Source organism: Dryobates pubescens, chromosome 21 (assembly GCF_014839835.1).
Source record: "Dryobates pubescens isolate bDryPub1 chromosome 21, bDryPub1.pri, whole genome shotgun sequence".
Lineage (NCBI taxonomy): Eukaryota > Metazoa > Chordata > Aves > Piciformes > Picidae > Dryobates > Dryobates pubescens.
The window spans coordinates 10,265,274-10,278,804 of record NC_071632.1 but is presented as its reverse complement, the minus strand read 5'-3'; the positions used below and the strand labels follow the sequence as shown (position 1 = coordinate 10,278,804).

General features: G+C 60.4%; 1 protein-coding gene across 2 annotated transcripts in view; it reads left to right on the top strand.

Moving 5' to 3' along the window:
- The window catches only part of AGAP3 (ArfGAP with GTPase domain, ankyrin repeat and PH domain 3), a 102,032-nt gene extending 90,739 nt beyond the window's left edge, over window positions 1-11,293 (top strand). Inside the window, exons 14-18 of one of the 2 annotated variants that reach the window (XM_054171178.1) lie at window positions 5,970-6,124; window positions 6,678-6,768; window positions 7,083-7,305; window positions 9,048-9,303; window positions 9,576-11,293. In XM_054171178.1, the coding sequence (XP_054027153.1) occupies window positions 5,970-6,124; window positions 6,678-6,768; window positions 7,083-7,305; window positions 9,048-9,303; window positions 9,576-9,803 (953 nt within the window). In that variant the 3' untranslated portion in view covers window positions 9,804-11,293. The remainder of the gene's footprint in view (window positions 1-5,969; window positions 6,125-6,677; window positions 6,769-7,082; window positions 7,306-9,047; window positions 9,304-9,575) is intronic. The other variant, XM_054171176.1, reaches the window with a different exon arrangement.
- Window positions 11,294-13,531: the final 2,238 nt, after the last annotated feature.

Here is a 13,531-nt window from a genome sequence, read left to right as displayed (position 1 = left end):
ATGGCACCTGTGCCCCCGTGGACAGAGCAGTGACACCTTGGGTCCCTCGCAGTGACGTCACCATGTACCCTGTGGTGCCCCTCAGGAGCCCCTTCTCTTCTGCCACCCCGAGCCCAAGTCCATGTACACACCCACCCCGCACAGAGCCCTCCCCACCCTGCTGCCCCCTGCCCAGTGTGCCACCAGCACAGGGCGGCGGGGATGTGCCAGCTCAGCTAGGGGCACCGGCAGCTCCAGGGGCGCGGGGACGAGGCGCGCTGCAGGGTCCCCACAGCAGTGGCGGTGCCGGCAGCGCGGCTGCGGAGGGCCTGTCCCTGCTGCACTAATACAGGTTGGGAATATTGGGTTTAATGATCTGCAAAATGAGGAGGCAGCCAGCTGACATTTACGGATGGTGCCGCATCCTTCTCTTCCCAGACGCCTGCTAATTTGTTGATATCCCAAACACCTCATAACGATCTGGTACAGTGGCAGCTTGCAAACAAGCATCCTGAGGCTGGGGGGCCGCTGGCTGCCCTGCTCCTGGACACTCCTCGTGGACCTGGCATCTGTGGAACAGGGACTCTGTTTGCCAGAGGCAGGACCAGCCCTTGGTCCCCTGCCGTGCATCACTCCTTGCACTGTCCCTGTGTGGCCATGCACTCGCCTGGCATCCAGAGGCACCTGTGCTCCCCCAGAGCAAAATGGGAGGAAGGATGGGAGCAGAAAAGGGGCAGAGTGATAAGATTGGATGTAACTGGGAGCTCAGGGAGAGTGGAGGGGAAAGGAGGCTTCTGCTTCAAGAACAGGGCATGGCTCAGCATGCTGAGATGTTGAGTGGCATCCTGCTCCTCCCTCCAGAACCTGCTGGGATGCAGGGGCAGGTGTCCCACACTGACCTGTGTGCCAGGCAGGGGCTGCATCCTGTCTGCTCAGGCAGGAGCCAGCCAGGAGCTGGCATAGGAGGATTTCCATGCCTGGGTGCCTGGAGTGCTGGTGTGGAAGTGCTCCTGCCCATCCTCCATGCTGAGCTTCCTCCTGCCCAGCTCTCTGGAACAGAAAGTGCTGAAGTTGAGGTGCTTTTAGCCACCCAGCACAGCTCTTCTGCTCGGAGCTGTGCTCCCCCCGCTGAGCACAGAGATGAGCTCCCAGGATGCTGCTTCCCTTCCTCTCCAACTCCTGCTGCTCTTGCAGGTGACAGTGACAGATTCACCACTCTGCTCTTGGCCAGCAGAGCTGTGTCCCACCCCAGCTTCTCGGTGGGCTCTTCCTTTCACCTTGTGCTGGCTCTCGGCAGTGATGCAGGATGCCTCCATTCCCGTTTCTCCCAGTGCTGTGACGCTCATCTGCTGACCCTCAGGAAGTGCTTCTTTCCAAGGCTGGCTTGGAGAGGCGGCAGGGGGCTCCCCACCGACTGCTGGCTCCCCCTGTAGCACAGTGGGCTTCTGAGGGCTGACTCCATGAGGGCTGCAGTGGTTGCAGTTGTCCTCAGGCCCTCTCAGCTCAGTGCCTGGGTTGCTGGCGGGGCTGTGGTGCGGTCCTGCCCCTGTTGAGCACTCGCTGCCGGGCAGCGTTGGAGCTGGGTCGTGGGGTTAACGCCCATTAGCAGAGCCGGCTCCCACCCAGCCCTGCTCAGCAACTCTTCACGGAGCTCAGTCTTTAAAACATCATCAAAAAATCATCAGGAGAGAGCCGAGAGCTCGTTTCCACTGCCCACTAATTCTAATGGAGCTGGCGTAATGGACTCCCACCCGCGCCAGCAGCCAGCCGCGGGGCCAGGAGATGGCTCTGCCTTCTGGCCCTGGGGTGGCCCCTCTGCCCTGAGGCAGCTGGAGAGGGCTCCCTGCTCCTGTGGAGTGGCTTCATCTGAGACCTTGGTCCTGGCAAGTATGAGCTGGCAAGTTCTGGGGCTCTTCTGGCTGCCTGGGCCGCTGGGAAGGAGCCTGTGCCCCACACGTGGTGCAGGGAAGGGCAATGCTGCCAACACTGCTTCAAGAGAGGTGGTCCAGATCCTTCTGCCTGTGGCATCTGCTTCGTGCTACCCTTTCACCTGGCCAGAAATGCCCCTGACACATGAAAATCTGTGCCTCAAGCTGTGGCTGGAGTCTGATTCAACTTGCCCAGGTGCCCCAGAAGCTGGGTGTGCATGCCCTGTGAAGCTGCTCTGAGTTCCCTGTCCCCAGCTCTGCCAAGCCCTGTGTGCCAGTCCGAGGCTGTGATACCTGGCTCCCTGCTATCCTGCTGTAGCCACACCATGCTCAAGAGCTTTGGCTTTGCAGTGCTGTCTTGTGTGGCAGCATGGGAAGGAGGAAGGGATTGTGCTGCTGAGAGAAGCTTTGGTGTGGAAGGAAAGCTGCTGTCCTTGGCTTTTTCCTTGCTGTGCTGAGAGCAGCAGGCCCTTTGTTGGGAGCAAAGCTGGCATCTGGGAGGTGCAAAGGAGGAAGTGACAGAGGTCCTGTACTGGCAAAGTTGGTGCTGGGGCTTTGGTTTGACTGGGACTGCTGCCAGGGGATTGGGCAGCCTGGGGCTGTGGGATACCCCCTGAGCATGGGGGAAAGCTGAGAGAGGCAAGGAGAATAGGGCCTATTCTGATCCATGGATGTGCCCCAGGGTGGTTCCCTCAGGCACCTGGATAGTCACAGCCCCCAGGAAGGAACACTCCCCTCTTCCCTTCCTGCAATTAGTGCTTCTTCCTGGGCAGAAATCCCTTCTGCAGCTCTCAAGGGCCTGATCCTGCTCTTCTGTAGCCTCCTGCAGAGGCAGAAAGAGCTGTCTCAGAGCAACTGGAGCATCAAGTCCCCGGGCTGCAGATCCCAGTCACGGGTTGGGACATGGAAGAGGTGGGGGCAGATGCTCGCAGATGGGTGGGCTGGAGCTGAGCAGAGGCTGGGCAGATCCAGCTGGAGTTGTGGTGGTGAATGGTTCCTGTATCACTTGGCTGCTGCTGTCAGTGGTTGGGTGCTCCCTGCCCACGTCCAGGGGCTGGCAGTGCTCACAGAGGGTGGTGCTAGCTGGCCATGGGGCAGCAGCTGTCAGTCTGGCTGTTGCCTGGTCATTTCTTCTCCCAGTATTCAAAAGTTACTAGCTGGATATTTTCCAGGAATTTTGTTTCTGAGCTGGGATTTTTTGTCCTTGGAGCCTCCACAGCAAACATCCTTAGGGTGGCAGGCACATGGGGGTCTCTTCTACAGCTGAGAGCTGCAGGAAAGGGCAAAGTGCTGGGCAAGCCTGATGTCTTGGTTAGATGAGTGCACCACAGAGAGGGGAAGAGTCCCAACAGTGTGACTGGCCGTTGTCCTCCTCCTGTGTCCCAGGGTGTCTCATTCTCAGCAGGATACAGGCAGTTGCAGGCATCTTTCCCCAGGGGAAGAGTCCCAGGCTGACTTCAGGGTGCAGTGAGTGCAGCAGTCTCCCTGTTCTGTCTGGAAAAGGCAAGTCAATTGGCACTTCACCTGGAGAGCCCTTTGTCCTGGAGTCATTTGATCCTCCCAAGGGTCTCCTGGTGTGGAGAGCAAGCCTTGCCTGCCTGCCCAGAGTGTTTCTCATGATCTCCAAGCCCTGTGGCTGCTGCTGGGATCTGGGCAGAACACACAATGAGATGCTCTCAGCAGCAGCAAAGGGCAGGCATCTTTCCAATCAGATGTCACTATTAACCCCTGTGAGATGCAAGATCCTGAGCCTGCTGTGTGAGCAGCAGGACACTCCCCACCACAGCATAGGAGCAGATTTTACCCTGGGTTGCTCTGGGGTAAGCAGCCACACGTGAGGGAAGGAGCTGTGGAGAGCTGGGTGCTGTTCCTGGCACTTGTCGGTGCAGGTGCTGGTGCCTGCAGAGGAAGTGAGCTCTGGGAAGAGCACTTGCAGGAGAGGAAGGGCTCTGCTCTCCCACCACCCCCACCGGAGCTCTCTGTCTCCTCAAGGAGACTTCCCGTGGCTGCTCCCATTTTCTGAGAGTGTTTATGGACACAGCCCTGCTCTGCCCATGCTAGGAGGCCATGCAGTGCCTGAGGCTGACCATGTCCTTGGTGGGACCTGGCCGGTGGCTGTTGCACTCATCTGTGAGCTCTGCTGAGGTGCTGCAGGCTGCAGCAGGTCCTTTAGGCACTGCCCCTTGGCTGCTCTCCTCCACAGCAAGAGGATACTCTGGCTGCCGCTTTTGGGGGCAGTCAGGCAGAGCAAAGGACCCCTCCAGATGCTTCCAGACCCGCTCTGAACCTCCTTAAATCCCATCCAGACCCCTCTAAACCCCTCCAGACCCCTCCTCTCTCCTCCCCATGTCCACCCCTGCCAGCACAGACCCTGCCAAGCCGGAGGTCAGCGCAGCTCTGCCTCGCTGCTGACCAGACTGGGCTCCCTTGGCCTCCTGGCTGTCTCTGGAGCTGTGCAGTTGACTCCCTGCTTTTAATAGAGAGCTGGGAAGGCACATTATGGAGATGAGGGTGTTATTTGCATAACGCTAATTAGGTAATTACAAATCATTTTGCTATGAGCTGAAGCGTGTGCTGTGACATAACGTTTATTAGTCATTCCATTCAGGCCCCGCTCCCTTCAGTCATTTACTGCACTAACTACTGAAGTTGGCAATAAAAGGTGGCTCCTGGTGCTTGGGGATGAGGCTGAGGCAGGGCTTTACCCCACCTATACCTGAGGCCCCTGTGCCCACTTGCTGCAGCCTGTGGTGTGGGCTGGCAGAGCCCGGTCCCAGCAGCCTGCACCACATTTTAAGCCCTGGTTTTCAGCAGGATCTTGGGTGGGTTTGGGGCCATTTTGTTGGGCACAGGGTTTTGAGGTGCTTTCACATGTCTTTTTCACTGTCCCCTGTGTCTCTGGTGCTGGCTTTGCCACCCAGCACAGAAGTGCCTGGGCTCTCACACCCTCCCTGGGTGCCCACCAAACGGCCTGCATTGCTAGGGATGCCAACACTGTTGTTTGTACCCAGCCTCTAAGTGCCTGGCAGTCTGGGCAGCCCTTGGGGCTCAACAAATACACCATGCCTGAAGAGGGGAAGCCTGGAACATGTGCCCACATTTCACAGAGAGGTGCTTCAATACCAAAGCTGGTCTTCTGGGCTTGCTGGTGGGGTGCAGATGCAGGTGCTGTGCAGAGGGGTGGGTCACTGGCCTTGCCTTCTTGGGCCCTCTGGCCCACGTGTCCCTGCTGCTGTTCCTGCTGCAGTCCACGTGCCTATGGAAGCAGCTCTGCTTCATGGGCTTCCAGGGACCCCCCCATGCCACCAGTTTCCAAGCTTTGGGAGCCAGAGCCTGCCTGCCCAATGTCAGACCACAGAGAGGTGACAGGGATGAGATGGCATCACTCCTGCAGCTCCATAGCTCGTGCCTCTCTGTGGGTCTTCATGTCTTATTGCTTCTCTGTGGGCAAACAGCAGCTGTGCCCTGTGACAGTGGCCCTGTTGTATGGGTCCACGAAGTGCCCAAGCACTGAGGGCTCCCCAAGCAGGCTCTCTGCCCTGCTGTGCTCCTCAGCTGGTGGTGATGGCCCTTCTTGATGCCCAGGACTGGAGAGCTGCCTTTAAGCCCACCACAAGTGTCCTTGCACCTCCCAATCCGGTGTGCGGTCCCTGTCCCTCTAAGGCCATTCATCAGCAAGCACCAAGCCCTTGGGGTGTGATGGGGTTGTTCTGGGGCACCATCTCTGAGTTGATTTCATGGCTCAGGAGGTGCAGTTCTCTCCAGGGGTGGGACTCAGGGAGAGCAGAGTGCAAATAGCTGCCAGGAGCCCAGTGTTGCAGCCTGGGATGGTACCAAGGCTGCAGCTGTTTGTGTATGGAAAGAAAACCTGGTGCAGATCTCTGGTTGCTCCCCATGGACACTGCCTCTCCATCCCAGCCACCTGGCACTGCTGCTGCAGGGATCCTGCCTGTCTGTGGGCATGGCAGGCGCCCAGAGGGACCTGCCTGTGGCTCACCCCCTGCAAGTCCAACAGGCCCTCTCCTTCTGTGACCTGTGTCATGGTAGTCTTGTCTCTTCCAGAGCCAGATGAGCCATTTGAGTTCATTATCGTGTCCCTGACGGGCCAGACGTGGCTCTTCGAGGCCTCAACGTCAGAGGAGCGAGAGCTTTGGGTCCAGGCCATCGAGAGCCAGATCCTGGCCAGCCTGCAAGGCTGTGAGAGCAGCAAAAACAAGGTAAGAGGCCTCAGCCAAGTTCTGCTTTGCTCCCTCCTCTCTGGCATCTGCATTCTGTCTCCATCCCTGTCCCAGGCTACCCTCTCCATACAGGCTGGTTCCTGTCCCCCTGCCTTTGCTCCCATTTGAGATTGAAGCCTACCTCTGGGACTGTGCTGCTCTCCACAGTCTCTGTCACATCTCCGAGCTCCCTGTCCTCTCCATAACCTAGTCCAGCCCCTTGGAGCTCTCTGTAACCCAGTATGGCTTGATCCTGAGCTCTCTGCATCCCTCCAGGGCTGGATCCTGAGCTCTTTGCTCCCTCCTTGGGCAGCTCTACCCTTGCACTCCCCTTCCTGGCCCTCCACTCCCCTGCTCCTACAAATGGATGTCCCCTCTGGGCCCTGTTCTCTGAGCCCCATGCTGGGCAGCCCTCCCTGCAGCAGAGCCTGCGGTGTGCAGGGCGTTGCCCGCTGCAGTGAGGTGCCAGCCGCTCCCCGCTGGGCCGTGGGCGCGCAGAGGGCGGGCGGGCAGGCGGCCCCAGTAACCCAGGCTCCTGTGTGCTGTGTTGCAGGCGCGGCTGGGCAGCCAGAGCGACGCGCAGGCCATGCAGGCCGTCCGCACCGCCCGCGGCAACAGCTTCTGCGTGGACTGCGACGCGCCGAGTGAGGGGGGCTGCGGGGGCAGGGGGCTGCTCACCCGGGGAGGGGGACTCCACCTCAGCCACCTCCTTCCTTACCCCAGAGACCCCTGCGCCGTGGGGCTGTCTCGTCCGGTCCTGCGGCAGGCTTGTCACCTGGGGATGTGATGCTGACCCCATCCCAACCGGCCTGGGGCCCTCTCTGTGCTGCTGGGACGCTGAGCCTGGAAGGGAGCTGGTGGGCAGGGGGCTGCAGTTCTGGGTTTCCTGGGTCGTAGGAGACAGGCTGGTGAGTCCATGCTAGTATTAACTCTCCTTCACGGATCTCGTTACCATCAGATCCTGACTGGGCAAGCCTGAACCTGGGCTCCCTCATGTGCATTGAGTGCTCGGGGATCCATCGCAACCTGGGCACCCACCTGTCTCGTGTGCGCTCCCTGGACCTGGACGACTGGCCCAGCGAGCTCCTCATGGTCATGACCGCCATAGGCAATGCCCTGGCTAACACTGTCTGGGAAGGAGCTGTGGAAGGCTACCCCAAGCCCACCCCTGAGAGCAGTCGGTAAGGGACACGGGGAACTGCGGAGATGCTTCTCAAACACAGCTGCATCAGGAGGCATGAGGACACCACAGGAGGTTGGGAGCAGCCATCCAGTCAGCCAGAGGTGGGCAGGAATCCTCAGGGTACTCCAGTGCTTGGGGTCCTGCCTGCTCTCTGGCACCAGAGGCCCTCTCCCAGAGAATGGGGCAGGAATCCTTGAGGTACTCCAGCATTCGAGGTCCTGCCTGCTCCCTGGCACTAGAGTTCCTGGTGGGCCGGCAGCGCTTCCTGGCTGTCCTCGGCCGTGCACTGCCTGCCAGAGCCGTGGCTGGCTGCAAAGCAGAAAGGGTTAACAGAGATGGCTTGGCAGCGTGGTGTGGGTCTCCAGGGTGAGTCCCTTTCAGGCCCTTGTCTGTCCCGATCGGAGCGCCTCTGCTGTCACTCATCCCAACAAGAGCCCATTCTGCAGCTTATCAGCGCAGCCGGGGGGTCAGGGGGCAGCGAGCATGCTCGGCGCGGGGCATTGATGGCCGCCCGCCAGCTGCAGATGGACAGAAAGGCAGCAGATAGCGGCGGCTCGGCACACATCGATCCGCGGCCCCCGGCGGGACGGGCGCTGCCGCAGCCTTTGTTCAGGCCGGGCGAGACGGCAGCGCCGATAAGAGGCCTCCCGTGGCACCGGGCTGGCGCGGGCAGCCGCCAGCCTCCCCTCGCTGCCGTCCGTGGCCCCTGCGCAGCGTGCGGTGGGCGCAGGCCCCGCGGTGCTTCGTGATGGGCGGCAGGAGGGTAGGGGCCTTGGCATGGAGCTGTGGATGGCAGTGTGGGGTCTGGGTGCAGGATGCTGATGTCTGTGTGTGGAGAGAAGCACCCAGAGTCAGTAGGGAGCTGCAGAGAGAAAGTTCAGTGAGAGGAGGGAAGGGTGATGGACCAGGACAGGGATTTTGCCCTTGTGCTGGGCACCAGCAAGACCACACCTTGAATCCTGGGGTCAGTTTTGGGCCCCTTACTCCACAAAGAAAATTGAGGGGCTGGAGCAAGTCCAGAGAAGGGCCGTGAAGGTGGTGAAGGGTCTGGTGAGGAGCAGCTGAGGGACCTGGGGTTGTTCAGCCTGGAGAAAAGGAAGCCGAGGAGAGACCTTCTGATCCTCTTCAGCTCCCTGAAAGGAGGTTGGAGCCAGGTGGGCTCAGTGATAGGACAAAAGAAAATGGCCTCAAATTGTGACAGGGGAGGCTCAGGTTGGACATGGGGAACAATTTCTTCCCCTTGAGGGTTGTCAAGGATGAGGCCCAGACTGCCCAGGGCAGTGGTGGAGTTCCCAACCCTGAAGGGGTTTCAGAGCCATGAAGATGTGGTGCATGGCTTTGAGGTGATCTAGAAATACTGGGGTAATGGTTGGACTTGATGATCTTAAAAGTCTCTTCCAACCAAAACAGTTCTGTGATTCCATGAGTCTTTGATAAGTGGGGTGGGGGTGTGTGTGTCCAGGGCAGTGTGACACCCCTGGTGACAGCCATGTGCATATGGGGGGCATTCAGGATGGCAGTGCTGGTATTCATGTCTCTTGGCATGAGTAGCCCAGGCAGGCTGGCTCAGCTGTGACAGTCCCATCTCCTCCACTGTAGGTGTGCAGCAAACGTGTGGCCGTGACACTTGGGGGTATGGTTTAATGGCCATGGTGGTGTTGGGTTGTGGTTGGACTTGATGAGCTTAGAGGGCTTCTCCAACCCAAACAGTTCTGATTCCATGGTTCTGTGATCTGGCAGGGAGGAGAAGGAGCGCTGGATCCGGGCCAAGTATGAGCAGAAGCTGTTCCTGGCTCCGCTGCCCCAGTCAGACATCCCCCTGGGGCAGCAGCTGCTGCGGGCGGTGGTGGAGGATGACCTGCGCCTCGTGGTGACGCTCCTGGCCCATGGCACCAAGGAGGAAGTGAACGAGACCTATGGCGATGGAGATGGGCGCACAGCACTGCACCTGTCCTGCGCCATGGCCAACGTAGTCTTCACACAGCTGCTCATCTGGGTAAGACAGGACCCAGCAGCCTCCACCAGAGCACCTCAGGCCCTGTCCCAGTGCTTTCCCACTGCAGCACTTCCTTGCTCCCAGGTCTCGGGACACACCTCGTCTGTCCTGCTCCCACAGGCTCCCGCTCGTGCCCACTGGCACTGCCCTAGCCATGCTTACCCCTTCCTGCCCACCCCATGCCACAAAACCCCTCTGCTGGTGCCCTTGTTGTGCCACCCCCATGACCATGGGCCAATGACCACTGACCAGCTGCTTTCTCTCCCGCACAGTACGGGGTGGACGTGAAGAGCCGGGACGCTCGGGGCCTGACCCCACTGGCCTACGCCCGGCGAGCCGGCAGCCAGGAGTGCATCGACATCCTGCTGCAGCACGGCTGCCCCAGTGACACTGCTGTCACCACGCTGACCCCCAGCCTGCCCCGCCGCAACGCCAACGCCAACAACAACGTCTGCTCCGGGGGGCTGCCTGACCTCCGCTCCAGCCCCAGCCCCGTCTAGCTCCTTTGGGCCTCCGCTCACCACGCGGCCACCTTCCGGCCCTGCCAGGGACCAGGGCCACGGGAGCGGCTCTGAGCCAGGCCACCTGCCCTGCTCGGCCCCCACCAGGACCCCTGTTCTGGCCGGGAGGAGGCGGGGAGCCAGCAGCCTGCTCCTCTGCACCGGTTCCTGCGGACTCTCCCCATGCAGCTGGAGTGGGGCTGAGCAGACCCAGCCTGTGGAGAGGCTCCCCCATTGTCACTGGGGTGGGGGCCTGCAGGACATCCTGTTCTCCTGATCGGTACAGGGGGAGGAGAGGCAGATTCTCTGTGCCCCCACCACACCTGTAGATAATGCAGGGGGCAGAGGCAGCTCAGGCGTGTGGCCTCCCCTGCGCAGCTGGTACTGGGGAGGGCGATGGCTGCACCTGCTCTCCCCAACTGGGGCAGTGTGGGCACAGTGCTCCTGCCCCCACTCCCATATTGGCCTGGCCATGCACCCCTGGTGCAGTGGAGTGGCAGGGGCAGCAGTGTCCGTGTTTCTTCCCTGTGCCCCTCGCTGCTTCTGGCCGGTGCAGGGAGGGCTCCGCTCGCTGGCACCGCTGCCCACGCGCTGATGCCAAAGGAGCATCTCCCCTAGGCAGCCCCTGGACAAAGGCCCCTCCCGCCTCCCTGGTGACCTAGAGGCGGAAGAGGATGGTCACCCTGGGCCCCCCAGCTGTGTCTGTATGTCTGTAGAGTCACTGTCCTTCCAGGTTCAAGCCCCAAAGCCATACACAGTGTCTCCATCAGTGCCTCCCTGCTGGCTGCCGCCGCTGCCCAGGCGGGGCTGGTCTCCGGCTGCGCAGGAGGAGGAGGAGGAGGCAAGCAGCCCCTTCCCCTTGGTGTGGGGCCAGGCCTGCAGCTGTGCTCTGGACCCCCGAGGCTTTGGATGCTGCTGTGGAACGTCTCTGTCACTTGTGTATAAAATGTACATTGGAAATATTTATATGGACACTCTGTATATACTGTTTCTCTGCCATGAGTTGCCCTGTGTGTGTTATCTGCAGCCAAGGAGATAAAGGCCAATAAAGCAACCCCCTCCTGCCAGGCCAGCTTCCTGTATGCTGCCTTTTGGGCTCCTGGTGCAGCCAGGGGCTGCTGCTTGCCCGCTGCGTGCTGGTTTCCATCCCACACTGGCACACGTTCCGCCCTTTCTCCCGCAGCTTGGGAGCTGGTACCTGCAGTCCTGTGCTGAACTGGGCAGTTGATGGGTATGGCAGTGTGGGAAAGGGGGAGGGGAGATGTTCGACAATGCAGGCACTCAGAGGTATCCCACAGAGGTGCCCAGCTGTGCATCAGAGCTGGGCACAGCAGAGGTGTGCACTGGGCAGGACACATGCTAGGTTAGAAGTGCTGGAGCCAGCTGGGCTCTGTGTGCAGCACAGGGAGCTCAAAGCTGGGATGGGAGGCAGGGAATGGTCATTGTCCCAGCAGACAAGGAGCCTGGGTGGTTTGCTGTGACTGGAGCGCTGCCAAAGATGGAGTTGCAAGGCACAGACAGCCCCCTGGGCAGGGAGGGCAGCCGTGGGGCTCTACCATCCCTGACCCCACCTTCTCCCAGCTTTTTGCAGAGCAAGGCCCCAGTGGTTCACTGCCTGCAGCCAAGGCCACACAAAGTAATAGTTTGGGGTTCCAGCATCCCCTCCTGTCACACCTGGATCCAGGCTCTGTTCTGCACTGGCACTGGGCACAAGTTTGGGTCCCCAGGCCTGTTATGGCAGTGCTGTAAGGAAGGGATGTGCCAAGAGACCCTGATGCCCACCCTAGCATCTCGCCTGCCACAGGTACCCCTCAGCAGCCCACTCCTCTCTCTGACATCACACTGGTGGCCCCAGCCCTCCACCCATCCCTTATCTCCATGTACCAGTTGTGTGTGCCAGGATAGTGGTCCTGGTCCCGATGCTGGTCCTGGTCCTGGTGCCAGTCTCCCCACCCATGCCTGTTCCTGCCCCTCATTCCCTGGCAGGGCAGCCGGTGCCCGGCTCGGCCCCAGCCCAGCGCTAGGTTTGGTTAATTTCCTGGCGACTGCATTAGCGGGAATGGAAGCCGAGGGACGGCAGCTCCTCTGGGGCCCATTAATCATCCCCCTCAGACAAGCTGCCTTGATTACAAGTGGCAAGAAATTCATTAGGGCTGCGGCTCTGACAACTTTTATCTGCGCGGCTGGATCTGACTCATTAGGCAGCCAAATTAAAGCCATGATGGGCCCTGATGAAATTCACTGCTTGTTTATCTTGTGCGATCTGATACATCTGCCCATACATCATCCCCCTTCGCGGGATCCCGCCCGGCCCAGCCCTGGCACCTCCCTTCCCATCCAAGCTCTGCCCCGACCCGCGGGACAGCTCGGACCCCAGCAGTGGGATGGGGTCCACAGTCAAGCCCCTCGCTTGTCCCCATGCTCTGCCTCCGGGGCCGGGCTGGGAGCAGCAGCCGTGCCGATGGGAGCTGCTTGGGGACATCCTTGGGGGGCACGTTCCTGAGCAGCCTCTCCTGGGGTGTGCAGCACCCCTCAGGGCACCTACAGCCCTGGCCAGGTTCTGCTGGGGCTGGCACTGCCGCCAGTGCACAGCCCCGTGGGACAGCCCTGGTGCTCTGCTCTTGCCCACACCTTGCAGACAGGTGCTGGGGACAAGCCCTTTCCTCCAGGTCATGAGTGGACAGGCAAGGCTGTCATGGGCTGCTGGCCCCACAGTGGCCCTGGTTTCTTTAAGGGAGGTCAGCCCATGTCGGGGTGATGCCCAGGGTAAGGGCCTGTGCTGGGCACAGGCAGCCTCAGTGCTGCAGCACCACTCCCATCCTTGCCAAGAGGGTCTGTGTTGAGCAGCGGCGTCCCTGCTAGGAAAGCCACACATCCCCAGCTGGCAGCAGCGCCAGGCCTCAGCAGCAGCACTCGGGTCCTGCCCTGCCCAACCTTACCCTTCTGTTCCACTCAGCACTATGGTGCACATCTGGTACCACCTGGCCAGTCCTGGGACAGGACAGGCTGAGGCAGGAGCTGCTCTGTCTGTGTTTAGGCTGGTGCCAGACACCATGAGCATGGGCCAGAGCAGCAGCCCCCAACAACAATGATGACCACACCAGCTCTTTGGCAGCACCATGAAGCTCCTGCTATGGCCAGCCTGCCCCCGTGCCCTCCTGAGCTGAAGCAGTGCCTGCTGCAGCAGGGGGTGGGTGCTGGGCAGGCAAAGGGCTGCAGACCCACGCCATGAACACATCCAGAGTATGCAGCTCCAGGATGGAACCCAACCATGCCACAGGACTACACCACTTCTCAGAGAGTCTGAGTACAGCAATATGCTGTACTGGCAAAGAAAGCCCTGTGGGCCCTCTCTCAGCCCTGGCTGAGCTGGCACAGCCTTCTGGATTTTGTGGGTGGGCAGCAGCTATGGCATGGGGCAGTGCTACCCCAGCTGGGACCCTATGCTGGGTATGTGCAGAGGTGCCTTGGCAACAGCAGTAACTATGCTCTTGGTCTGCACTTTGGTGTTTCCAAACAATCCTGCCTCTTTGAAAGAGCAGGCAGAGGTGTGACACCATGCCCCAGCTCCCTTGGCTGTGCTGGCCAACATGGAACCAACATGCTCCAACACAGCCCTTGCACCCTGTGCCCAGTCGTGTCTCAGTACCTGGGGTGTCTGTAGGTGCAGAAGTCCACAGCAAGGTCCTGTCAAAGCCCTCAGAAGGAGACCTCAGCTGCCAGGACAC